This window comes from Larimichthys crocea, chromosome VI (genome assembly GCF_000972845.2).
Source record: "Larimichthys crocea isolate SSNF chromosome VI, L_crocea_2.0, whole genome shotgun sequence".
Classification (NCBI taxonomy): domain Eukaryota; kingdom Metazoa; phylum Chordata; class Actinopteri; family Sciaenidae; genus Larimichthys; species Larimichthys crocea.
Genome location: NC_040016.1, coordinates 14144979 through 14171366, shown reverse-complemented (window position 1 = coordinate 14171366; position 26388 = coordinate 14144979). Strand labels below are relative to the sequence as shown.

At 39.9% G+C, this 26388-nt stretch overlaps 2 protein-coding genes across 5 annotated transcripts in view; both read right to left on the bottom strand.

The window, feature by feature from the left end:
* itga7 (integrin, alpha 7) overlaps nucleotides 1-19054 on the bottom strand; it is a 34003-nt gene extending 14949 nt beyond the window's left edge. For 2 of the 3 annotated variants that reach the window (XR_002042682.2, XM_019270728.2), the window contains exons 1-5: nucleotides 18579-19054; nucleotides 3738-3865; nucleotides 3136-3215; nucleotides 2724-2979; nucleotides 674-805 (exon numbers count right to left, since the gene is read on the bottom strand). Coding sequence is in view for 2 of the 3 variants with exons in the window: in XM_019270728.2 (XP_019126273.1) it covers nucleotides 674-805; nucleotides 2724-2979; nucleotides 3136-3215; nucleotides 3738-3865; nucleotides 18579-18790 (808 nt within the window). In the remaining variant the exon portion in view is untranslated. The remainder of the gene's footprint in view (nucleotides 1-673; nucleotides 806-2723; nucleotides 2980-3135; nucleotides 3216-3737; nucleotides 3866-18578) is intronic. The other variant, XM_019270730.2, reaches the window with a different exon arrangement.
* A 3619-nt stretch (nucleotides 19055-22673) lies between these two features.
* LOC104931404 (protein shisa-5) lies at nucleotides 22674-26215 on the bottom strand. Of its 2 annotated transcripts, XM_019270723.2 has the most exons (6): nucleotides 25784-26215; nucleotides 25586-25667; nucleotides 25231-25390; nucleotides 24964-25112; nucleotides 24182-24340; nucleotides 22674-23632 (listed from the first exon to the last, which is right to left on the bottom strand). In XM_019270723.2, the coding sequence occupies exons 2-6, from the start codon at nucleotides 25650-25652 to the stop codon at nucleotides 23502-23504; spliced, it is 666 nt and encodes a 221-aa protein (XP_019126268.2). In that variant the 5' UTR covers nucleotides 25653-25667; nucleotides 25784-26215; the 3' UTR covers nucleotides 22674-23501. The 2 variants fall into 2 exon arrangements, with proteins under 2 accessions (XP_019126268.2, XP_010744704.3); XM_010746402.3 differs by having other exon boundaries at nucleotides 25586-26212.
* Nucleotides 26216-26388: the final 173 nt, after the last annotated feature.

The following is a 26388-nucleotide window of genomic DNA, read 5'->3' as shown; positions in this document are numbered from 1 at the left end:
AAAGACAGAAGGAGGAGTGTGGGAGGGGAGTGATGGGGTGGTGAAATGGTGAGGGGGGGAAAGAGTGAAAATAGAGGGGAAAGGGGAGAGGAAGGTGCAGGTGAGACAGGCTGTGATTGATTTTTTTTTTTGTCTTTGTGGTGCCGCAGTGGGTTTTCCCTGTAAAAACCACTGGGTACCTGGAGGAGAGACGACATTTCGGGCTCAGACTGTACCCTGACTGACTGTACACCACCCTCTTGAAAGTTTTAACATGTTTTCCCTGTAGGGCAGTGAATAGAATGAGGACAACGTCATTGTCGTTGGGTTACTTCCCTTGTTCGTCCAAGAAAGGGAGAGGCACCAAACTTGAGCTAAATACTGGCATCATAGGAATTTATGTCAGACCACAATAAGCTCTCATATTTTTTACCACCCTCCACCCACATGGGAACATTCACATGGGAAAGTGTTTTTAGGTGGAGTCATATTTAGGGCGTTGAGTCACACACAGATAGACTCATCCAGAAATAATCCACAGGGTAAGGGACGGTTTGCTACTGCTACTGTTACTAGCTCCCGTGGTTGCATTGGCCATGATGGGGTACAGTCTGAGCTCTGGTGTCGCGCCCCCCTCCGCCCTCTCTTTCTCTCCTGTGCGCAGGCAGCAGTGAGCAGGGAGGGCGAATCCTACCCAGGTAACTGTGGTAGGGCACAGGGATGAGCTGGGCATTAAGTTGTTTCTGATCTGCCACCTCGTAGGGTCCGTCGTCATAGAAACCGAGATCAAGCAGAGTCTGGTTTAGGAGCTGGACGCGCATCTCACCTGGAATGGAAATAGGTGAGGTCCACAGCGACATGACAAGAAAACAAGGGCACACGTTCACACAGCAGACAAACACTCACACACAGGAACATGGCATGTAGTACTAACATACTAATCATTATAGAACCGTTCTAGCCATTACTATATACAAAAATATAGACTAAATATAATATGTATATATATATACATAATATATACTTTACCACCCATCATATGATGACACAATATGATAAAATATATGTTAAATTGGACAATCAAAGTGTGACTTTTCAAAATTAAACTGTTAATTTTAATAATTCATTAATTGTTGTCTTCCATGATCTTTCTGGAGCTGTCTCACCAACATTTACAATCAATTAAATTACCCCATTTATTTGACATATTCTCTATTGTCTATTGTTTCTGCCCGTTAAAAGGAAGTTTTTCCTTGCCACCTTTACCAAGTACTTGATCATTGCGGGAACTGCTGGCTCTCTGTAAATATTCTAAAGAGTTGGAGCTAGACCTGCTCTATATAGAAAGTGTCATGAGATAACTATTGTTATGATTTGGTGCTATATAAATAAAAATGAATTGAACACACTAAAAACCTGCGTAGAATTTGTTTTTGTTTTTTGAAGTTATAAAACTAAAAATAACTAAATAACAGCATTAGTAACAGTGTTACTTTTTTTCAGTAACGAGTAATCTATTACTCTTCCCATCATTATAACGCCGTTATTGTTACTGCCAAAAAATACGGCACGTTACTATGATTGAAGGCTTTTCATCAGACCAACTAGATCTCTAAGCCGAGCAGCAAAGATTTTTCTAGTTCCTTCTTCCTTAGTGAGGGCGGCGGCACGAGACAATCGCATAAATGATGACGACAGGCTGAGGTTGAGTAAAATTCCATGGTAAGCCAATCAGAGGTGGAGTTGGGCAGGTGTTGCTTACACAAATTGTCAGCCACACAAAGACGACACAGGACATTCACGTGAGTCAACGAGAAACAGGAATGACGAGCCTGAATAATCCAAAGGTATCCTTCTTTAAATGGAAGTATAGTATATATCATAAATAATTGAACACGCACATGTATTTTAAAGAGGGATAGAGGTGGGGTCCAAATTCTTTGACACATTTAAGCATTTATAGAATTACTTGAAAGTAACGCAATAGTTACTTTCCAAAGTAACTAGTTACTTTTATAATTTGTAACTCAGTAACTACTTTAGTTACTTTCTGGGAGAAGTAACTAGTAACTGTAACTAGTTACTTATTTTTTAGAGTAACTTGCCCAACACTGAAGCTGACACACGCACACACAAAATCACACTTTGTATCCATCTAAAGATGTAATAATCCTGTGCGATGGACACAGTGGAAACAGTTACTGCCTTTATAAAATAACATTTAGTCAAATCAGAAACATCACACATGTCTACCAGACAAAATATTAGATTTCAGTGTTTGAGAAATTAAATTGTATAAATTAGGACTAATATGCAGCACACTGATCTCATGTGAAAGATGAACAACAGAAAATAAATCAATACGCCGCATCAAATAAATCTCAGCGCTTTCTTTGATTAAATGGACGCCACTGCTCTGTCCAATCTCTAGATTGGCTTATAAATCATTTCATTTTTTTTTAATCCCTAACAGTATCGTCCAGTTAATTGTATTGTTTTAATTAAACAGTTTACATGAATTAGTTCTTATCTCCAGCTCATGTTAGTTGTGGCAACATTTCTTCATATCCACTGTGATTTGTCACAGTACTCAATAATAAACGCCATCCTTAAATTCAAGAAAAATAAACATTTTGAACATTGCAATCATGCAGCACACCACAACAACACCACATTGGTAAATCTTTCCACATGAAGTGTCGTTTTCCTTATCCAGCCTTCTGCAGCTCAGTCAGACACCTTACCTTTCCAGTTGTACGTTCCCGGAGCCCCAAACAGAATGAAGTTGTTGTCTGGGGTAAAACTGACAGACAGGCCCTGCTGACAGAAGCCAAACTGCTCGTGCCCCTGTGGCCGGCCTTCGCAGAACTTCCATTCCCCTCCGTCCAAGTCATCTCGCTCCGTCAGATCCTCGCTCAGGACGTAGCAGCGTCCAATTGGGTCACGAGTCTCTGAGGGTTGACTTACACGTTGTCTGAGCTCATACAGGTGCGCACAGGTCTGGTGAGGGACAGGAAGTAGTATTAGAGTATTCATTTATATGCTGGCCGCTAACATGTGTCCAGTGTTCACAAGTCATTCAGGCAGAAGAAGAACAACATTTTTATTTTCCAGCTTCCTGTACTGATGCATTTACAAGATGTGTCCTTTACTTACCACCACCTTTCCTCCAATCCCCTGACTCTTCACAGTAACTCCCAGCCATTGGTTGTCTTTGTTCTCTCTGTTCCAACTCACTGAGGTAAAACACAGATGGAAATAGTTCTCATAGCAGTTTCCATATTGTAAACCAATTAGGATCTGAGCCACAGTAAGCAAACAGCACTTTACCTTGTTATGCACAACTTCAAATTATAGTTAATTTTCTCTGTTTCAAGCACAAGTAATTCTGAGTATGAGGTACATTTTAAATCACCTAATCTTGCAGTATAGAAAGATTTATTCTGATGGTGGAAGACAATCTTAATAATAATCAGTGCTGCAATAAAATGATGATAAAAGGTCAGAAATTGATCATTAGAAAATGCCCATCACCATTTTTGTAGCGTACGTTGACACGTTTTAATTGGTTGTAATACATTTGTTAGAAAATATTTACATATGAGTAGCTGAAATGAATCAATGCTTCAGTATTTAATTAAAACATACTCAAATGTCAATTGTCAAAATAGTTGCTGATTCAGTTAGCAGCAAAATGGTGCTGCTGATCAAAGAATCAACAAATTAGCTGTGTTTCAGCTCTACTACAGCACACTCACCATCTCCATCAATATCCACCCTCTCACAGTCATATTCCTCTGGTGTGATTGGACACCTGAACAAGGCTCCTGGCCGACTGCCCCTCAACAGGCCCTGCCCTGCTGCCTGCGGCGCCCCCACAAGGATCCTGAAGGAACAACAGTGATGGTGTTAAAGACTGATCACAGGGTATGCGACAGAAACTTTACATTTCATTCTAGTAACATGGTCATTGTACACCACCTGATATCATTTAACTTGTGAACGGTGGCAAATTTTCAAATAGCCTCAGCTGACTTGAGCCGTCATTAATGTAACGTACAAACACCTGCAGCTCAAGCAAGACTGCTCAAATTCTGTTGAGCCACCTACAATTAAACATGCTGTTGTGTTATCTCGACTTCAGATTGATTGAAAACAGCTCTGCAGAGTCTGCGTCTTGTTTGTACTAACACACTGTAGCTATCACCAATGATCTCTCACTATCAAGGCAAGGAAAAGTTTTATTCTCAGTGAGGTGGTTGCTGATATTTTAGGGCCAGTGTCACTGCCCTCTGCCTTATTAGGAGCGGCTGATTCAGGCTAGGATGCTATTTAAAAACCGAACGTTGAGCCACATTCCACACAACACCGTCAGCCATGGCATATGCATGGAAGCGAGACACGGGGAAACAGAGCCAGAGGAGAAAGATCGGAGAATAAAGAGCAGATTGTAAGATGGAAAGAAGACAAAAGTGAGAGGGATCAACATTAAACTGGGTGCCACAACAATAGCAGTGACAATGCTTACATGTAATTATAATAATAAAGATGTTGGCAAAGAAAATGCTTGGCTCAAATGACTAACAACTAGCTGCCTGTGTGAAATGTTCCCATCACCAACCCCCACCTCATATCTACCTTGTTATGTACACACTTAAATTAGAGCTATCTCTGTGGAAGTATTTTCACTATAAATACAGTGTAGCAAGCTGATAGCACTGCATGAGCCAGACAAACAGACAGAGGAGGAGTAGATGTCTGAGTGGTCACAGGCACTCATCAACCAGCCAAAACAAGAGAGTTGAGTGCAACGGCAATTCATCATACTTCTTTTTTTTTTTAGGTTGTTGTTTGATACAGTACACCGTGTACATTTTATAATATTGCCCCTGCTTTGTCCTTGGTCATGGGTCAAATATGCTTCCTTTCCTATCTTCATATTTTCACATATTGTCACAGCAGCTCGTATGCACAAGGTGGATAAGAAATTATAAAGAATAAATATACAGAAGAAAGTTCATGCTTAAAAAGGTCATTATGCTGGTGTTAAAGAGTCTGACAGCTGTTGGAATGAAGGACCTGTGACATTGCTCCTTCTTACATGGTGGGAGTATCAGTCTGTTGCTGAGGAAGCTGCTTAAGGTGGCTAACAGATATAGATATAAAGCTACAGTTGTACATATCGATGGCTAACAAACTAATGTGAGCATGTACATGCTACCTGTATGTGTGTTACCATGCAATATCATTGTATGCATGTTACTACTGCAGCATCATCATTAGCATAATAAACTAATGTGTACATGTGATCATACTAACTGTATAACATTAGAAGGTACTAACAAAGCCCCGTTTGGACATTACAATGGGATTTATTCACACAGCGTTCCCTGCACAAAACACTTTTTGGCAAAGGATAAAAGATTACCTCTAATGCAACAGGTTTCGTCTTCAAATAATCCTAAAGATACTACTGTCTACTGTCTGCACGCAATAATTAATTATTTGCTTAGGGCAAAACTTTAATGCATTTCCACAGACATAGCCGCACTGCTCTATTTTTCTCCACAGCGCTATATATTATGATGTGCTGGACCTGGCCAAACAGGACACAACTACAAACGTGTGGAGATATCCCCTTGTCCACCGTGGCTTGGATTGTGCCTCATTTGTATGTTGCTTTTGATAAAAAAACTCTGCTAAAAATATGTAACTTTAACCCAGCAGCTGGGTAACAAGTAAAAAATAAGATAGGAATCGATAGAATTGTTATGTTAGCAAATCAAAGAGAAACTATGAAGCGAGAGCAGAGGTCATTAACATTTACCATCTTAAGTAGCCTACTTTGTACTAGCACTAATCTTACCACTAGTGGTTAGGATCTTAAAAAGGTCAGAGGTATGTTTTCTGAAGGGTAAAAAGCTGGCATCATTGAGCTGAGAGTCCCAGAGAGATAAAAATGAAGAAAAGATCATTTGAAGGCAGACAGCTGCACAGCACATCACTTATTTTAAATCATGACAACAGCTGCCACCGTGACTCAACATCTTTTCTTCCTCAGAAAAAGCCTCTCTTTCATCTTAGCCACCATAACACACACAGACACAGAAACCACCACTGATATCTCCCAGACTGCAAGACATCTCTACTTTCTATTTTCCACTCCTGCCTTCTCCTTCTATATAACTTCTGTTGAGGCGCATCCATGCATGCCTCAGGAATCATCTTAATGAGTGAGAAGACAGCCACCCAAAGTAAAGACATCCCATGTGAAATAAAGACTGCTACACTTCACTGGTGGTCCACATGAGAACCCCCGACCAAACAGTGTTAAGCTAATGCAAACACATGTTAAACAAAAGGTGTGTGATTAGGAGGGAGAGCATATCACCAAAAAAAAAAAAAAACTTGATAAGATCTGATCCCTCTTATAGCTCCACATACCAGAGAGCTCTGGTTTATGTTTAGGAGTTAGGGTGATACAGCCCCCCTCAAATATGTGGAGATATACAGGCAGGTGTCAGGATGTAAGGTGGGAGGTCTGTTAAGCTGTCATACCGCCAGTATTTGGAGGGAAGAGTTGGATGACTCTCCCAATCTGTCCATGTGCCTAAACATAATATTCAGCCAAATTGGACAGAAGTCAATTATTCTTCAATGATAACACCTCAGAGGACATTAAGTAGATCCAGCAATAAAACAAAAGGATTTGGGGCCTTAGACATTTTCCGAGAAAAGTCTCATGAAATTATTAACATGTGACAGGATAGACATAACTTAGAAATGTAAATACAAGAGACAGACACATCAATAATGCAATCAGGACATAAAGATTAAATTTATCTTGGAAGAGCAAGATTAGCAAATTAATTTAGCATGAATTACTAATAATACACGCAGCTGTAGTTTTACTATGGCATTATACTAGTTCTGACCAAGCGGCAACCTTCAGTTCCTCTAATGTCCACTTGAGGCTGGCTACAGGACAAGTCAGTCTTAAGTCATAAGACGCCATAATAAAATGTCCAACTTCGCAGCAGAAATAGACATGTTTACAGCCTGGTACAAAAAACTGTTTAGGTCTTTTTAGCTGATTTTCCGTTCATGACAACTGTACTGAGTCAGATTCAAATTATACTGAGGTTTAAGGTTATGCATAACAGCTTTGATTGACAGGTGCCGTTACAGGTGGCTTGTTTGAGCACCCAGGTGTCATTCGGCCCGCCTCAGGTCCACTGATCAGCCAGGAGGCTGAAGAGGCAGGACTGCCAACATGGTGGCAGCCAGAGCCACAGATTTTGAGCTTCAAAACAGTTCTTGAGAAACTTATGGATGACATCACACAAATGCCAACCATTCTTTATACTCTCAGTGGTTCTGACTCACTATTTTCTAACATATTCAGCCAAACAATTAATCAATTAATAAAAAAATTGTGAAGATAATAAGTCATAGCTCCATTTAAGACCATTCATTCCCCCAATGCCTTTAATCTTTCCCTAAAATCAAAAGATTCTTTGTGTCAAAAAATGTAAATAGTCATTTAAAAATGGACAAAGGACATTTTGTCTGGGTGTCCTTCCTATCCGTGAATCTGTCTGTGAGAAGATAAGTGGTTGAGTTGGTTAGAGATGAATAACACCCAACATACAGAGAGGCACATGTCCCAAATGTGACACAGATAAAATGTCATCAGTGAGTAATGCTGCCATTTGTTTGCCCTTTACACCTCTTAGCTCGCTTCATTGTTCAGGATTGAGTCAGACAGTATGATCATGATCTCTACTGCCAAGCTCATCTTTCAGTAAACCCACATGGTCTGTGAATGTGTGTGTGTAATACGAGTGGTTGTGAATGTGTTGTTGCTCTTGCACACTGGGCCAGGAAGGTAGATATCAGGGCGTTTAGCATGATCATGTGTAGTAAAATACCTGCATACCAGCATAACTGAAGTGTATGTGATAAGATAGATAAGATTAGATAAGACTTAGAGCCATACTTATTCACAGCAATGCTGTGATATCAAGCAAAGATTCCTCCAATGACAACATGTACATGCTGATATTAAGCAGATGTAATGTTTGCTACGCACATTTTGCATTAAGCGCTTCTATATCTACAGTCGGGTCGCGGTGGCAGCAGGTTTAGCAGGGCGTTCCAGACGTCCTTCTCCCCAGAAACGCATTCCACCTCCTCCTGGGGGATCCTGAGGCTTTCTTAGGCTACATGGGCTATATAGTCCCTCCTGCACATTCTGGGTCTCCTCCCTATTGGATGTGCCCAGAAAACTTCCAAAGGAAGACACAGAGGAAGCATACAAGACAGATGCCTGAAACATCTCAGTTTTCGAACCAAAGGAGTAGCGGCTCTACTCTGAGCCCGCCCAGATGTCCAAACTCTTTACCCCATCTCTAAGGCTGAGCCCAGCCAGTCGGTGGAGGAAGCTCATTTCGGCCGCTTGTATCTGCAATCTCATTCTTTTGGTCAGTACCCAAAGCTTGTGACCATAGGGTTATAATGTAAATGGACTGGAAAATTGAGAGCTATACTGTAGATGCCCACACGTCTATCTCACACTCACTTGCATTCCACCATTTTTTTTCCAACCACGGCCTTAGACTTGTAGGTGTTGCTGAAGGTCACAGTCTGAGGAAGCCAACAGAATCATATCATCTGCCAAAAGCAGAGAGGCAATCCTGAGCTTCCCAGTCCTTTACAATATGACTATTACCATAATAAGTAATATTGTTATAATGTTATAAATTGCTTATTTTCTATCCTGTAATTTCATTAAGTGGGATTTTGATTGCAATTAGGGATTGTGAATATGGTATACGTGATCCAGGATGCATTGATCAGCTGCCACACTTATAACAGTGTATTAGTACAACACACTTCTGCTCTGCTTACGTGATGGTGAATAATAAACCCATCCTCCATCGCCATAAAAATCTTGTTTTTCCAGCTAATCATCACAGATACAAGACAGCCACACACAGGCCCCTCATTACACGACACTCATACTCATGTGTTCATTGAGGGGAGCATGTGCAGTGACCCCAAAACTCATTCTCTGCAAGATCCTGACTACCCCTCCCCCCATCCAAACCCCATACACACACACACACAAAACCAAATCCTCCCCCACTCTCAGTCACATCCCCATGTACTTCTTCCCATACAGGCAGTGGGCGTGACAGAAAGAATGGACAACAATGAATCATACATGTAATCAATATTCAGACGTGCATTCTTTGTCTAAATATTAAAGAGTTTTGGTCCATCTCTGACAACCTGACAGATTTAAAACATGACAGTTGCTCTTGTAGCTTGTAAAATCTCATGTAGTCAATGTTTTTGCATTTGCAGGCTGTGTGCTTCTGCAAGAGTTGTCAAAATTCCCCAACCCTTGTATTGGTCCAAAATAATGTGCATATACTCCAAAGTCCACCAACATGAAGCCAAAAACAAGAATGCCTTTTCTTTGTCACGGGGAAAAATATTAGACTTGTCACCTGGCAATAGTAGCAAGTCTACACATAAACACACAATCAAACAAGACACAGAAAAGTCCGCAGAAATTTATTTTGTAATCACTCAATAATTCCTTTTAAGTCTTATTTTGTTTGTTTATGGAAAGAGAGGACGACTTGCACTCAGCCCGAAAAAGGAGAAAAAAATCAGAGATAAATGATGTGAGAGAAAGAGAAAAGACTGGGAAGCGGTTCAGAAGTTAATGTGACGTCCACACAGGCTCAATTTATAGTTCCTCGGTGTGATTGCACAAGGGGACAGAAGCTGTTTTACACTTTACACGTTACAGTTTAGCACAACTGTAACTTTTAACAGATGAAACTTTTTCAAAACCCAACCCTGTCCTGGAATTTTTCCGAAGTGGACTTAATTAAGTTTGTGAAAATAAGTCCCATTTCCAGTATTCACTTTTCAGTGGCATTTCAGTTGATCCCTCCTAATCTTTCTGCTCACACCCTTTAACATCTGTCCATTGGAGAGCAGCATGAGGCTCCATAGACAGTGGCTCTACAGGATCAGCATGGGGGCCAAGGGCTCTTTAGGCCTTCTGTCATCCTGAGGCGAGACTATGACCTCTGACCTGGACACACAAATACACACACACACACACACACCTACACATGCAAAAGAAAACATGTGCAAGCATGCAGACATTATTTAGAGGCACGAGTGTACAAATGGACCCCAGTATTTTGTTCATCAACTCACACGTGGATGTGCAGATACACACCAGGCGGCTGTTCGACAACTGTGTAAACTAAAGATCAACACACGGTCTGCAGTCTGTCCAACAACGTCGACTGTGACAATCAGGTCTCATAAAACGGAGCTTTCAGAAAATGCTGCTTTCACACCTGGCTCCAGTTTCTCCTTTCAGTTTTGCTGATGGTGAAATGACAGCTGAGAATGAGGTGACCCAGCTGTGAATCATCGCTTTTTAACATCTCAACTCTCTCTCTCACTCTGAGCAGAAGTGGAAAGAAAAGGTTTGGGTAGTGCACAATAAAGAGCCAAAAGAGGGACAGAAACAGCTGCCAGGCCAGGCATAAACCCCTTTGGGATATTGTGGTTCACTGCTTACAGACGTGACTCAACTTCCTGCTTAAACGCTTTGTTCACGGACATCACAAGGGCAGTTTGATATCAATTTATTAAACAATAAAAAAGGAAATACCCTTTAAATTTTAATCCAACACTTAACATATGTCAGGAAGGAGAAGGGTACAAACAATATGCTTTTAGAGGACAAGTGTAACCCCATCCTCACTTCACATGCATCTTTAACAACCCCTAAGCTCACCACCTGCCCCACTACTGATCAATAAGTGAACAGTCGTTTCCAGACATAGATGGAGTAATGATTGGCCCTCAGGTCCAAAGTGTAAAAGAGGACATAACCTCTATTTCATCCCTCCCCTGCTCCTTTTTATCCTCTCCTTTTCTTCTCCCCTCTTATCAACCCATCCATCTATTGATCCGTCTATCTGCTCTGTTTGGTTCTCATGTTCTGCCACTGTTTTATTTTCTTCTCCTAAAGTCTGTCAACTGCAACACTGTACAATTTGACGGTAGTTAAGGTCATGAGCTATCCATCCATAAATGTACAGGTCTGTCACACAGACAGACACACATTCAATAAGTGACACCTATGATCAATTTAGAGTTTCCAGGTCACCTGACCCGTCTGTCCTGTCCAGGAGGAAATTAATCATGTTGTTCTTCTGTGTGTTTGTGTGTGAATGTGTGATAAGACAAGAGACAAAGAGATAAAAAGAGTTCAAACAGAATGAGTGAAGGAAACAGACTGCTAAAAAAAAAATTAATAAATAAAAAAGTAAAGAGAACAAAGAGAGGAGATGAATGACTTAATGTCTGTTTGCACTGCCTTTACTGAGATGAACAAATATAAACGATCTGATAAAAACGTGCCAAAACATATTTTTGGCTTTTCAAAAATGAATTATCAAATGAGTAACAGTTTTCATCACAATTAAAGCTGTAGTGTGCCTATGCAGAATATATTTCTTTGACTCTTTTCAGCAAGAATCAGTCTTTGATTTATGCCCATACAAGTCATGAATTAAGTTGGTGTATAGAGTCCTACGTAATTTCCTACCAAATCAAGTTGTTGTAATGTGTAAAGTCGAAAGCTACTGCCAAAAATCACACTTTTAGGTGTCAATCCAACTGCAAATCATTTGTTTTATTTATATATGCATACATATATGTAAATATGTGTTTAAGACATATTCATACAGTTTAGAATGAGTGTAAAATACACACTTATGTTATAAATGACCCTTTTTAACAAGTTATTTAATTATTTGTTAGTTATTGATTTAACAAAATTTTGATCAAGTGTCAGATCATCTCTTTTACTTTAATCTAAACAGGTTATGTTAGCAAGCTAATGGTACAGTTAATGTACGCAATGTATGTATGGCACTTACGAGGTGTAAATAGCGGTAGTTATATATCACGTCTTTGTAATAAGCATTGTTAAGAGGCGCACAGATCAATTTAGAAATTCACTTAAACCTGATATGAGATACAACAATGATGGAACATGTGAGCAATCATGGACCGATTAAACCCCTAACCATTCCAGGAAATTAGAAAAGATAAGCAAATGACAGTGCGAACACAAAGGGCATCTATAATAAAACTTTACAGCATAATCAATCGGCAAATCTCTTCTAATAAATACAAACAAAAAGTCGACACATTGCTTGTAATTTCCTGTTCCTGTCTGTTTTTCATGGCTTCTTTCTGATCTCAGTTCTGTATCAGTTCCCAGTAGCACCGCCATCGGTTGATTGATTAAACTGCGTCTTTAGCAGAGTCAACCCAACTGCCACACACACACACACACACACACACACACACACACACACACAATCAAAGGGAAGGCTTTCCATGATTTATTCATCCCTATAGCTCCCGTCCCCGTCAGACCCCGAACCCCTCCCCCACATCAAGAACATACAACTCAAGGTAATGCTTTAACCATTGAGTTTTTTTTCAAATGTATTTTTGTTTTTATCAAATAACAGAGAAAGCAAACCTGATTACAGAGTCAAACGTGAGTCATTAACACTAAAGAAGATAACTGTGTACAGAAAAGGCAACAAAATGCCAGAAAACTTGACTCTCTAAGGACTTTATCAGCCAACTATCTGTAAAATGCAGATGCAGAATCAGCTCCTGCTCCTCTTTCACTGCCAAACTGCATTTCTTCTGCATCTCCATCAAGCCTGTAGTTGTATGTTTCGTCCTGACTCTGCAGATTGTCCCCCATCTCCCTCCAGTGAGCACATGGTCTGCAGAGTAATATTCCTGAAAGCTCTCTGCTAGGCAGCGCTGCTTCCTACCGAGCTTTTGTTCAGGTCCAGGCAGCCTGGTGTGGAGGAATGAGAGAATGCTAAATAGACAGAGAGTAAGTGGGAGCTAGTAAAGAGTATTAATCGTGTGTGTGTGTGTGTGTGTGTGTGTGTGTGTGTGTGTGCATGCCAGACTGTAAAGCCGATGCTATATACCCTTTGCTCCCTCTGATCTCTCATATAAATAAGCGCTGCAACAGGGTGAGTTGCTACATTTACGAGGCTTTCACGTGAATGGCCTCTAAGAGATTTAGCAACAAGAGAGAAAAGAAGAGCAGGAGAAAAATCAGGGAATTGAATTATGGAGGGAAAAGGGGGGGGCGGTTCATTCTCAACTCTTAAACTGAGGGTGAAAAAGCTGCTTTTATCTGGCTATTTTAATGCAAATTAGCTCCCAGAAATTCATCCTTGTGTTATGAATGTGTGAAGCAGTTATGCTATTCCCCATTGACACACATTTATCTTAAACAAAAGATATGGCACTGAAAAGAAAAGAGGATATTATGTTTGATTCACAAAGGCAAAAACCAAAAGTATGTTGATTTTTACAACGGCGTAAAAAGTAAGAAACTATAAAAATGACGACGATAAAAATGAAACAGCTCGTCTGGCTTCATCCACAAAATCAACCTACAAGTAATTAGCAACATTTTATATCACATTTGTTTAATGTTTAATGCACAAATAGGAATTTACTGCAACTAGCCATGTTTTTGTTACCTCTGGAAAGCTGTTTCCTCAAACTCTTGCTCTTTACTACAACCAAATGTTACATCATAACGGCTTAATAATGCACAGTGCTGAGTTTCTTATCTTTTGCATTTGATTTTCCGTTGCTATCTCTGCAACCTTTTGGAGGTCATCCAAAAATCCTTTCCTCGCTCCAATCTTGTTTTTTTTAACTCTGTTAATCAAGCCTCCCGTTCAGTGAGAGGATTTGTTCAGCTTCAGAAAGCTCTGTTTTAGATTCTCAGTCAGCCAGTGAAACCAAACTCCAGACTAAATGTCTGGGATTATATCAGCTACCTGTGGCCCCACTGGCATTGAGGCTGAGTATCTCTCCTCAGAAAGGCACCAAAGCAAAGTCCATGGTAAACATGAACCTCAGGGTAACCTGAGACTTTATACTTTCCTTATGACAGCAATGAAACGCAGCCCACTCTAATAATGTTGTCAGTGTTGTGCATCTCAAAACAAACTGAAAAAAATGTATTTGCCAATAAGACATGTCTTGCCAGAGGAAATCACAGCCGTGATTCAAAACATAACACAAAAGGAAGGCTAACAATTGGGTCTGAATCGAGAACGAGAACAATAGATATCTTCTGAGATCCTTCAGCAGGAAACAATGACAGATGAATTATGACCTGCATCACAGTTGCCATCCCCCACCTTTGTCAAAGCACCCTAAAACAGAAAAGGCCTTTACATTAAATCATGAGGCAGAGATCAATATAAGAAATGACACGAAACTGTAAGGCTCAAGGCTTGCCTGCTTATGTGTTGATTTACAGCTGAGCTGAGTTTCTATATGTTATATGCTTCATGCTATGTCATTGTGTCATGGGTTTGCTCTAAATATATTGATGTAGAATCAGCGTAGTGTTTTTATTAGCCATGCTGTACGGCCTCACAGAGCAGACTGTTTGGCAGTAAAAGAGATGTGAGAATAAATGCACACTTGTATTGTCATTTAAATAAATAATACAATAATATAATAATAATATATATTAAAAAAAAGTATCATCATAAGGTTGAATTATTTTGGCCTTATGTTCTATGTTGTTTGGCAGATGTATTACGGTGTATAAACAAGCGGTAACTAAATTCAGGGAGATTGGCAGTGGTGGGATAAAGCTCAGGGGGCTTCCTGTCTTCACCAGGCACTGAACTATTAGCGGAAGCACTTCTCATAGCAGTATAAATAGCAGACACACACATAACTCAGACTCAAATACCCTCTCATCTCATCCTCTGTCTGGCATCAGCAACGGCAGCAGGAGAAGCCCCCCCAAGTTCAGCTTAGGGCCTCAAGCTGCTTCAAGACAACAACAACCAAGAGAGATAATACAGAAAAAGTTAGAGAACTCCAGGAAAACAGATTGAGGCTCATGTCTCCATCTGAGCGTAGCATACTTTTGCTTCCATGTCACTTAACAGGATCTCATTACAGCACACCCATCAATATGGCATCATTGAGTCACATGGGTTGACCTTTGCCTTGGCCTTTGCTGCTGTACTGAAAAGGAGCTGTAGGTTTATGGCAGCCTCTGACTCTGCACTGAGAAGATACTGTAAAACTGAACAAAAAGATATTCATTGCCAAAACCTGAAAGCTGTATCTGAAGCTGAATGTCTCTTCCCCGACATTGTATGGTCCAGCTTTTGAAGAGAAACACATAAATTCTCTGACGCTTTGGGGATTTTTTTTTTTTCAAGTCCAAAACCAGAGGAGACGAAACTCTACAAGTGTGACAGAATGACTAAGCTAATTTCTATGAGCACTTTAATGTTAATGGTTGTATGATACAGCAATGACTAAGGACAGAACAGAGGATCAAAGCAGTAATATCATTTTCACCATTGAATCCAGAGGCATAACGCACAATGAGTGCAACTCGGTATGACCACAGGCGACAGTAACCCAAAACTTCATAAGATAAAGAGAAAATGAGTCAATAGCATCTAATTACAATACGTTTGAGGCAAATCGTTTCAAGACAGCACATCAGATGAACAGGGAAAATATTGAAACACCTTAGAAACCCAAATTTAAACTTCAATATTACAGAGGGAGCACTATCATGAAGCTTAATGGAAATGTATTATTAAGACAGAAGATATAATTGCTTTGTTGTTATCTGAATAATACATTTATCGAACTGAAAGTGCAGTAATATTGACTGGAAGTGTTTTGAACGCCCAACAGTCCACCGATGAAATCATCGTCATGTCATAAAGGCTGTGCCAAAGAGGACTGAGCTCATCATCTCAATTTTTCTGGAAATTTGAGAATTTTAGGAGCCAGCAAAGAGTTTACATTTGATAGTGGAAGGTATTTATACATTTTTAAAATCAGTTTAAAGCAACTCTATTTTTTTTTTTTCAAATACCATTATATCAAATGTTTGTACACTATGTTTGTGTTGATTTGTCCTGTACACGTGACATACATTGCATGTCTGTCCGTCCTGGGAGAGGGATCCCTCCTCTGTGGCTCTTCCTGAGGCTTCTTCCACCTTATTTCCCTGTTAAAGGGTTTTTTGTGGGCAAGTTTTTCTTCACTCGAACCGAGGGTCTAAGGACAGAGGGTGTCACACCCTGTACAGATTGTAAAGCCCTCCCAGGCAAATGTACTTTGGCCTATAATGACTTTGGGCTATACAAATAAAATTTGATTTGATTTGATTTAATTTGACCAAATGACAATGTGATAACAAAGTGGTAATATAAATGTGGCCACTCGTTGTGATGAACCCACAGAGAACTATCACATGAATGTGAAGCTCCCCTCTTCGTTACAGAGCTTTATAGCGACTTTCAGCTCATTGTTTAGCTGTCCGGCCTGCATCTTTACTGTTTTGGTTCACTCTCACTGCTCTTAGACCTTCAACTTTCTGCAAAAACTCTTTGAAAGCCGACTTGTTCACCACCAAACAGCATTCAGACACAGTTAGCGATTAGCTGGTGAACATAGTGGAGCATTAAGTGGGTAAAGAAACATATATTTTCCTCAGAAGCTGGTGGAGACCAAAAACGGAGCTAAAAGAGAGGGAACTTAACATTCAGCAGAAACATGACTCCAAATAAATTTTGCTCCATAACTGAAAAATAAGCAGCTGTTTGTTCATAATTCACTATAACCCTAACTTAAAAGGCCAATGATATGTTGATATTGTTCACAACTTATTTGTGCTGCACACAAGTAGCCACAGAAATCAGTTATCATCGACTGATAATCCCAGAGTTTCTGAGAGCTACTACAGCCTGCAAGTCATTATACAGTAGACGTTGGGTCAGGGATGAAATCATTATAAAGTCATCTATGCGTACAGTGGGTCTGATGTCACAATGTAATTGCAGCACCATTATTCATCCCTTCTTCCAGTAGGAGCATCACATCAGCACATCAGGTTCATTTATTGACTGTGTTCTCCTGGCACTAACTCCACTTGGTGTAGCATTTTCGCTCTGCTGCAGTTTGAAACGGGCCACAGTAGTGAGCGATACAATACTTTGAGATCATCATCAGTTATTAAAATAAGTTCCAGGAATGCTGCTGTACAGTGAGCAGGTTTCAGAGAGGTGACCTGACTCTCGCTCCGACTGTCTATGTGTCTGTAAATGCTGATGTCATTCCCCTGGTCTTACCAGGCGACAGGATGACTCCAGTCTGAGTAAACTGAGCAGCCAACAGTTAAATATGGAGCTCCAAAACAGGCACCTGTAGTAAATGGATTCCCTCATTCAAACATGAATTCATTTTAAATGATGTACATTGTACATGTACATTTTGTCAGGAAATATAGCACGTTTTTTACTTGTTCTCCTACGAGTTATATTGCAGATTAAGATTTTATATAAAAATATAGGCTACAGTGTGATGACTGCACGATGTGAACCAACTGCAGCAGCAAAATGCTAATTACAGTATACAATATGCATGAATACTCCAATACTATAATACACACACAAGAAGTACTTTTACTTTAAGTACTTTGAGTACTATGAAGTAGGATTTTAAATTCAGGACTTGTAATGGAGTACTTTTGTGTTGTAGTACTGCTGGTTGAACACCACTGGTTATATTCATGTATAACATTTCTGTGCGTTGTGTTTATGTCTTACTCCTGTTGCTGTTTTGCTGCACCGTTAAGAGAAACTAAACTGAATTTGTAGTGGAAAATACAGAACAGACACATGAGCATGGGGGGAAAAAACTCATTAAAATCCTATGGATATATGACAAAACTGTTCTCTCTGGTACCTCATCTGTTGAAATATTAACCACGATGCTTCAGGAGAGGAAAACTAAAGCTGCCTCTTCATAAAAGTCAAGATTTAAGATTTACAGGCAGACCTGTTGTTATAATGTATTCATTATTTCTGGAGGGCTGGAACAGGGCTCATGAGTCTTCCAGTCACACTGAAAGACACATCAAAACAGCTGTTGGCATACACACATCCATGAACACACCTACACACTATAAGGCACATTAGTAACTCCATTGCCCCTAATGTGAAGTCAGCATCAGACCTGAACAGCTCTGGAAAAAAAAACACTTAAAAATCCTTTTTCCCTTCTTCAGAAATCACTGCCTGCCAGCTGATTCAGCAAGCCTGCTCTCATCCTCTCTCCACTTACTGTAAATCATCTTCTATTAACTCAGAGTTCAGGCTGCTCATGCTGTACATGCTAAAACTCCTGCGCACAGTTCAGAGTTATGGGTGTAACGATGATTTAGCAAATCCGAGGACTGCTGCGGCATAGAAATGCTGACTGTGGTAGCCATCAATTTCAGCTTTTAACTGCAATCAAAATGAAAAATCACAGTGTAGTGAGCATTTTGCTCAAGGAGCAGGTGCAGATACAAGATACCACACATGTATATTGAGTATGTAAGGTGCAACAAAAAGTCATACAGGACACACAGGGCACGCTCAGTGCCGCATTCATCCACTCACCAGCTCTGTGGCTCTGGGTTAATCTGTTGGTGAAGTGCTAGAGAGAAACCAAAAAAGGTACCATGGTCTCCCAACTTGTGTAATGTGTGAGTAGTATCCAGGTTAAAACCCCACACTTGGCTTAGAAGGGTCAAAAGAGCCCAAAGGAGGGAAGTCCAAGGATGAGAGGAACAAGATGAGACAGTGTTCCCATGTCCCACCAGGGCTGCCATAGCAAGGTGCAGAGCAAGTTCAGCTCAAAAAGAGCACAGGGCAGATTCCTTTTAAAAGATAAAAAAAAAATGAGGCAAATCCTCTGTGGTCTCCTTTTCTGTTCTCTCCTCTGTGGATGCCTCCCTTGTTTCCAGTCCTTTTTGTCTTGCTCCCTTGCTCTATCGTGCTGGCTCTCAACTCCGTTTGCTGCTGTCAGTCTGAAGAGCAGGCTGTGAAAATGTGTCCGCCACTAGTATATGTGTGTGTGTGTGTGTGTGTGTGTGTGAGAGAGAGTGTGTTTCTTTCAATGCATGTGCGCCTCCCCCCTCCCCTAAGCTCAGAGGGAGACAGAGGACAAGTGCCTTGAATAGCCCGCTCACTCCTCCCCCCCTCCCCTCAATCTCTCTCTCTCTCTCTCTCTCTCTCTCTCTCTCTCTCTCAGTGCCTCCACCACCCTCCCTCCCTCCCCTCTCTCAGCTGACATCAACACTCAAGGGACTGCTGCCAAAATACCAGGCAAGGTTGTTAAGATACTTGGAGGCTATTGAATAGAGAGGGTGAAAAGACAGCAGACCGTTTTATCTGTTCGGTTCACACAGTCGAAACTGCCTCCTTCTGTGGCCAGTCGTTGGCACAGGTGCTTGTAGATCAGAGGAACATAACAGGGAAAAACCTGATCTTGGAAGTTATAAAGCGAGATAGATGAAACATCTAAAGGTTTTTTTTCCACCCTGAGCTTGAAAGCCCTGGCGTCTCACTTCTGGTGGCAGCGATCTGGAATGAATCAGGGAGACAAAAGGGTCTGAAATGTGCACAGTGACCCAGGAAACTTTATTACAGACCTTTAGCTCTTCCGGAAAGGGAGAGTGGGAGAAACGTGACAGAATAACATTCACAGAGACACAATCAGGAAAATTGCATTACTCCAGCAAAGCATAACATCATTTTCCATACATTTTACTACAAGTATCACAAACAAATAACGTAATTCCAGTATGCCTCACTTGTGCTGTCCCACCCACAGCTGCTGTTTTAACCAGCTGATTTCTGTTACTCTTGAGTCAATCTGTGTGCAGCTGTCAGTGTGTCACCTCAACTGTTCCACACAATAAACCTCACACACAGCAGTTGCACGCCGACGACACGAGAAGGAGAACTACTCAGTTTTATGTTTGTGTATTTCACCCTACCAATTAGGATGGGTGGATATAAGTGCATATTCGTGTATTTCCAATCAAGTGCAGGATTATTTTATTTATTTTTGAACTTACCCAACTCATGCAGTAGATACAGAAGAGATGTTGCCATTTTCCTTTAGTTTAGGTTGTAATGTTCAGTTTTTGGTTTGGAGTCCAGAGAGTTTATGAAGTTATGAATTTTGAAACAGGAAAAAAGACAATTTCTCATTATTTACGCCAAAAGCTCTAAGTTTTTCATTCTTTTTTGTCTTGTAGTATCTGTGTTTGCCAACTATATCTATAACATGGATGTAGCATTTAATAGGTTAAGTTAAGTTAGCTTTGAGCGTTGACAAAGTGGCAAAAACTCTATAATGCACGTTAATGAGGATTAAAACTGACCTCAGATTAGTGTAAAGATTCCCCTCATATGAACCAGCCTCTCATTTCAAACGCTCTCTGCCCCCTGATGTCATTATATTTTACTAACAAAACACTCAATTCTTTTCTCTTGACCGATTCTCTTATCCTAATCGATTCCTTCGAGTTTGCCTCAAAGAACTTATTATCAAATGTGTTATCAGTCATCATGTATAGGTTTGCATTAAAAAAAGCTATTGGTTATTCTGTCCTTCTCCCAGTTCAAGTGAATTGATCATTCAGTGTGAGTGTGTGTAGCAGGTTCTCGACAAAGTGCTGGACTCAACTCAAGTGACTCATTGACATCCTTGTTCTAAACAATGATTCCCGCTCATACATGCTACCTACAGTATGTTTTGAGCAACTGCAACAGGCAGCATAAGCAGTAACCCTCAATAGTAATGGGTGGATGTGATGTGAACAGTATGACTGGGAAAAGTCATGGATTCATGTCTTTCATGAGCAGTGAGCACCAAAACTAACGCAATCTAATTGACAAAACTTGTTATTTTCAAGGCTGCAGTTTGTGGTATTGCTGAATTGTATTGCGTCAAACTGACAGTAGTACATCCAACGTAATTCAAGCTTTGTCCATTCTTTGTCCTATCATTGATTAGCACTAAACACAAAGCACAGCATCGTTAATTTTCTGATGTATTTATCTAAGTATCTTTTTCCTAAACCAAAGTCTTGGACAAACTCCGATTTATGGCACTCGATGAGTCATTGGACCACCAAAACTATTAGAATTCGTTCATGGGTCAGTGAACGTTTTTTTCCCATAGCATGGTTAATACTGTAAAAACAAAAGTCAATTGTTTATCGAGCAAAATATAAATGATGTTGGAAATTTTTTATCATTTGTCCTTGGTGATGGAACAGATTTAAAAATATCAGAACATAAATAACACTGGCAAGTCTGTTTGTTTTTCCAAGTATGTGGGAGATGTGTATCTCTTTGGACCATCTTGGCCAGAGCGAGAGCACACGCATTGGGGAGTTTGTGCTTTTGTCAGCAGTTGCTCCCACACACACACACACACACACACACACACACACACACACACACAGCTCACTAGCTCAGAGTCCTGAATAACTATCTAAAACCTGATCAAAAGGCTTAGTTCTGATATCCAGTAACATAGTATGACCTCTGTCCGTTATCCATGTGCCAGGAAGCTAGGATTCGAGATATAAATACTTGAGAGATTCCACAGAGGAGAAGAAAAGGAAGAAGAGGAAAGGAATGGTGTGGGATGACAAGAAAATGCTGAAAGCATCGTAATGGCAGCATGGGCAGGAGGCCAGACAAAATGCCTTCAGAAAGACTGAACAAAGCACAGTAAGAGGGATGGATAGAAAGAAGGCAAAGAGAGGGAAAGAAAAATAGACTTAAAGGAAGAGAACAGTAATGTTGTCTGGCTATAAAGATTACCTGCCACAGTGTCCACAACGCTGGCATCCCTACACAAGTGCTCATTAGCAGTCTGAGCCACACTTCAAGGAGAGATCTTATTTTAGACAGCAAGCAGGGAGCAGTTCATGCAGAGAGAGTCACTTTTCCGCTTATAGCCCACCGTCACTGCGATGACTGCGATAGCTGCAGTCAGCACTATTACTGTATTGATTAATGGACAGTGCGGACTGCTATGAGAGGGAGTGGTGCATGGTTATTATGGGATTAAATGCAAGCACACCCACTCTGACTATTTAACTGAACATGATCCCACAGGAAGAGGCTGAACTGAGCACAGTGGTTTTGTCTCACTGTAGATAATAACATTCAGTTACAACATTAGGGTTTTTTTTTTTACAACAAACACTGATTTCATTGTTAAGAAGGAAGCTAGTGTCCATTGTTTTTAATGCACTGTTGTACAAATTTGTGCAAAGCTCCATAAGATGATGTGTTTTAAAACCTCTTCATGCAATCATCATCGTCACTGCATTAAAAGAAAAACTGCTGCAACAAACAACTTTTCAGTCGACGACAGCTTAGTTGTATTTCTATATCTTTTCCAACTACAAAGTCCCAACTGTCAAAGCCCAATAAAATAAAATTCGAATTCAATTCAAGAAGGATGTTGATCTTCTTCGATGGATTTGGAAGCTTTTATAAATTGCTGATGAAACCAAAGATTGTCAAACATGCCACTGTAATAATTATGATAGAATCATTTTGTACCTCATCCATAAGTTGACAGAGGAGTTATAACAGGATGAAAAATAAGTTTTAATAGGAAATTAAATGTACTTAGTGTTAACAGATCTATGTAGCGTACTGTAATTCACTCAGTGCAAATCGTTTTTGAGAAAATAGTTTTATTACAGTAATTAAAGGCAACAGAGGGTGACCATGTATTATATTCAACAGAATTTGCAGCCAGTGCACCTCTTCAAGCATCCCAACAAATGAAAAACCAACCACATCATGAGATTAAAAACCTGATGATGATTTCAATCCTTGACCTCAGCCACTATATTTAATCACAATGAAACAAAACACAGGCGTACGCTTATTGTCTTGCATGTAAAACAATGTACTTGATAACAAGACTTGGTAGCATCAGCATGCAGCCTACCTTATCCCAGTGCTTGCCCTTTCTATACAAAATAAAAGTGACACAGAGGCGACCTCTAGTGGCACTTGGGGTTAATTGAAATTGTATTTTATCATAATTGCAGCTGTTCTGATGACACCACAGTTTAGGTGCCTTTTTTAAGGTGGAGGGAAATCTCAAACTTAAGGATAAACCAATAAAGAGTGCAGCAATGTTAGTAAATAATATCTGGATGGATCTGAATCGTTAATAAATACAGATTCACTAAAATACTAAACTAAATAGACTAATAAGACTAAATATCTGTTGTGCTTGTGGTTTTTTTGTTTGTTTGTTTTTTCATTCTTCTGACTTGAAATGTATGGTTTAGTATTTATTTCCTGAAATTCAGTATTTTTCAACATTCAACACTTTTCATGACCCGTAAAAACCAGTGGCAGCGAGATAAAGCAATTGCTAGTTTTAGTTTAAATATAGAAAATGTAGATTTAAGATATGTGACTTGAAATTTATCATCCTTCCACTGTTTTACATGAGAATGGTGGGTTTTAAAACATGCAACAGCAAACCATTTATGGGTTGGGGCCATAAGCAGGGTTGTAGGGTAGCTGTACAAATTCATTTGGCGGTGCATACGGCTGGCTGGGCATGGGGTACATCGGCTGTCCTTGATTGAATGCAACTGGAGAGTAAGCTGGATTGGCTGAAAACACAAAAACAAAGATTTGGTTTGTTCTTACTGAAGAATGTTGTAACTTTTGTGAAATAAGCTATTGGCCTATAATAATAATAATATTAATTATTATTTTTATTGATGTAAATCTTTAAAATACATCAAATACATAAAATACATTTTTTTAAGTATAAATAATTTCCTGTAATATCTGGGCAGGGCAGGTCTTAGCAGACATTACTCTCTATTTTCATATTCTACAGTGCCAATGTGTGTGCTAATGGAAAAAGTCACAAAGTTTAGGTGTACAAACTCTTTTTGGTTTTGTTGGCTCAAAATGATAAACTATGAAAAGTCTTATTTAAAATGGGTCAAAATGAGTCATGCTAATAGAAATCAGATGAAAACCCTTTAAATATATGGTAGAAATATAATAAACAACAGTACAAACATACAGAGCATCTGTTTTGGACAGCTGCTTGGCCAACACAACTGCTACATCTGGATCCTCCTTCCAGTCTAAAAAATGTCAGCTTGGCAGAATTATTAAATTTATAAATGTCTTTAAAAAAAACTCACTGGCTTCCATGTATGAGGGTGGTGGTGCTGTAGGGTTGGGCAGTCCTCCATATCCAGGATGGACAGGTACAGGCTGGTAACCTGGATGGGCAGGCTGATATCCAGAGGGGGAAGGTAGCTGCTGGGGTGCGTTGACTACAGTGACGCCGTTTCTCACAGCTATAATAGAGTTTGGTTTGATAATAAAGCACCAATACTTGCAAATTTGGTAAAATGTCATTCACTGATACAGCAATACTATTGTGACACAAAAGATCTGTTTTGTGTTTAAAGGAAATGTTTGACATTTAGAAAAATATACACTATACGCTGTTCACTTTCTTACTGAGTTTTGCCTGGCCTTATCCAAAGATAACAAGATCCACCTCTAGTAACAAATCGCTGTTTTACAGGAGGTTATGTGTCGGATAGTTGTTGGTCAGGACCATGTTGCCAGGTAACAGGGAGAGATCCTAGAGAGTTACAACCCGCTGGTTGTCTGGCAACTGGTCCTGACCAACAACTATCCATCATAAACCGGCCATTTTGAATTAACAAACAAAATGTGTTAATTAATGAGGTTCAGGGGTGCAGGTGGATTTTGTTTCATTTGGACATTCTCATGGTTCCAGTCGAATTAACTTCATGTTTAGCTTAGTATACCATCAAATTCAGATAAGCAAATAAGGATATTCCCCCAAAAATGTTGAACTTTTCCTTTAACTGTAAATGTAATCGCTTGCAAATAAAATACATTTAAAAAAAAACACTGTACACAAAGTGTAACCTAAACTGTATCCTACTTTGCCTTTGTCCTTTTCGACACTTCTTGTAGCAAAAGCAGCAGGGAGCCACGCAGCAGATGATGAGACACACACAGAAGATGATGGGAACAATAGATCCTAAGACGCTTCCGAGAATCATGGGAATCTTTTTTCTCGCACTGCTGTACCTAAATATAATGATTAAAACAATTACATTTCTTAAAAAATACTGATTGTTTCATATCCTGTGACTGTTTTTTTGTTATTTTTGTATCATAGTGAAGCAGGTTTCAAACAGGAACACACCCTTCAGTACATCTGGCTTGTTTTTCTTCAGTTAGACGGTGCTTCTTTTCAGAGCAGCAGTACTTATTGTAGCAGTCTCCACAGCAGAACGAACTGATAAAACATTGTTGATCTTCATGGTATTGACCTTGCTTGTCCCAGTAGCTGTTACAATAATCACCTGTAATAAATAAAACACAGGCCATGGTGAAGACTAGTGAGGGTGAGGAGTTACAGTATAACATAAGCTGATAAGATTAACAGTGAACCTAGAAAACCTTTGGTAAAAACATGCGCGTACAAGCTCAAAAGTGGCACTGCTGATGGCCACACTGAGAAGGAAACCAAAACTAGAAAAAAAACCACTAAAACTCACCTTTTACAGCTGGAAGCAGGATCACACAGAAAACGCACACAAGACTGGACAAGACACTTGACACCATAACTGCTGTGATTTACTGTAATGAGGAAATAAGTCTGACTATGTAGTGAGACAACTGTTTCAACCTGTCTGTCTGTCCCACCCTAGAGCAGGTAGCCCAACAACATTCCATGCTTCACGTGAAAGACTTGCCACAGGATGATTTCTGAAAGATAGAAACCCAACCAAATAAAAAACTAATTCATAATTCCTCTTTTTTCATACGTGTGCTGGCCCTAGACGACATTCACCAATAATGAAGGAATCCCTAGAAAAGGAAAAGAGTTTTTATAGAAACACAGGCTACAGGCAAGTCTAGCATTGCTAGATTTCAGTTTCGTTTCCAGTTAAACAATAAAGTACATGAGTGCAATACATTCAGCTCCACCCAAACTGGCTTTGAACCAGAACTTTATCTGCCTCCTCCCACACACTCCTTTGAACCTTAACACTTCATCACTTATAATTTCCCCCCTTTATCAACCTTCATCGTCTTTCTTGTGTTTCCCTGTCGGTTTTGATCTGTCTGTGTCATTGTGTGCGTGTGTGTGTGAGTGTGTGTGTGAGTGTGTGTGTGAGTGTGTGTGCTACTGGGTGTGGCTTCCTGATCCCTCTCTCTTCTGGTAATCAGCTGACATGCCTGCTACTGATCTCTTCATCAGATTCAACCTGCACAGTACAATGACCCGGCCCACTCATCCAGACTGTGTCACGTTTTCCAGTTTTCCAGTCTTTATTTATTTATTTTATATATATAT

What these genes read in the sequence shown, in the direction of transcription:
- LOC104931404 (XM_019270723.2), bottom strand. Translation starts at nt 25,652, where the DNA reads ATGGTGTCAAGTGTCTTGTCCAGTCTTGTGTGCGTTTTCTGTGTGATC. An exon ending in CCTGCTTCCAGCTGTAAAAG is followed by an intron (nt 25,391 to 25,585) that starts GTGAGTTTTAGT and finishes TATTTATTACAG; the next exon opens with GTGATTATTGTAACAGCTAC. An exon ending in ACCCTCATACATGGAAGCCA is followed by an intron (nt 23,633 to 24,181) that starts GTGAGTTTTTTT and finishes TTGTGTTTTCAG; the next exon opens with CCAATCCAGCTTACTCTCCA.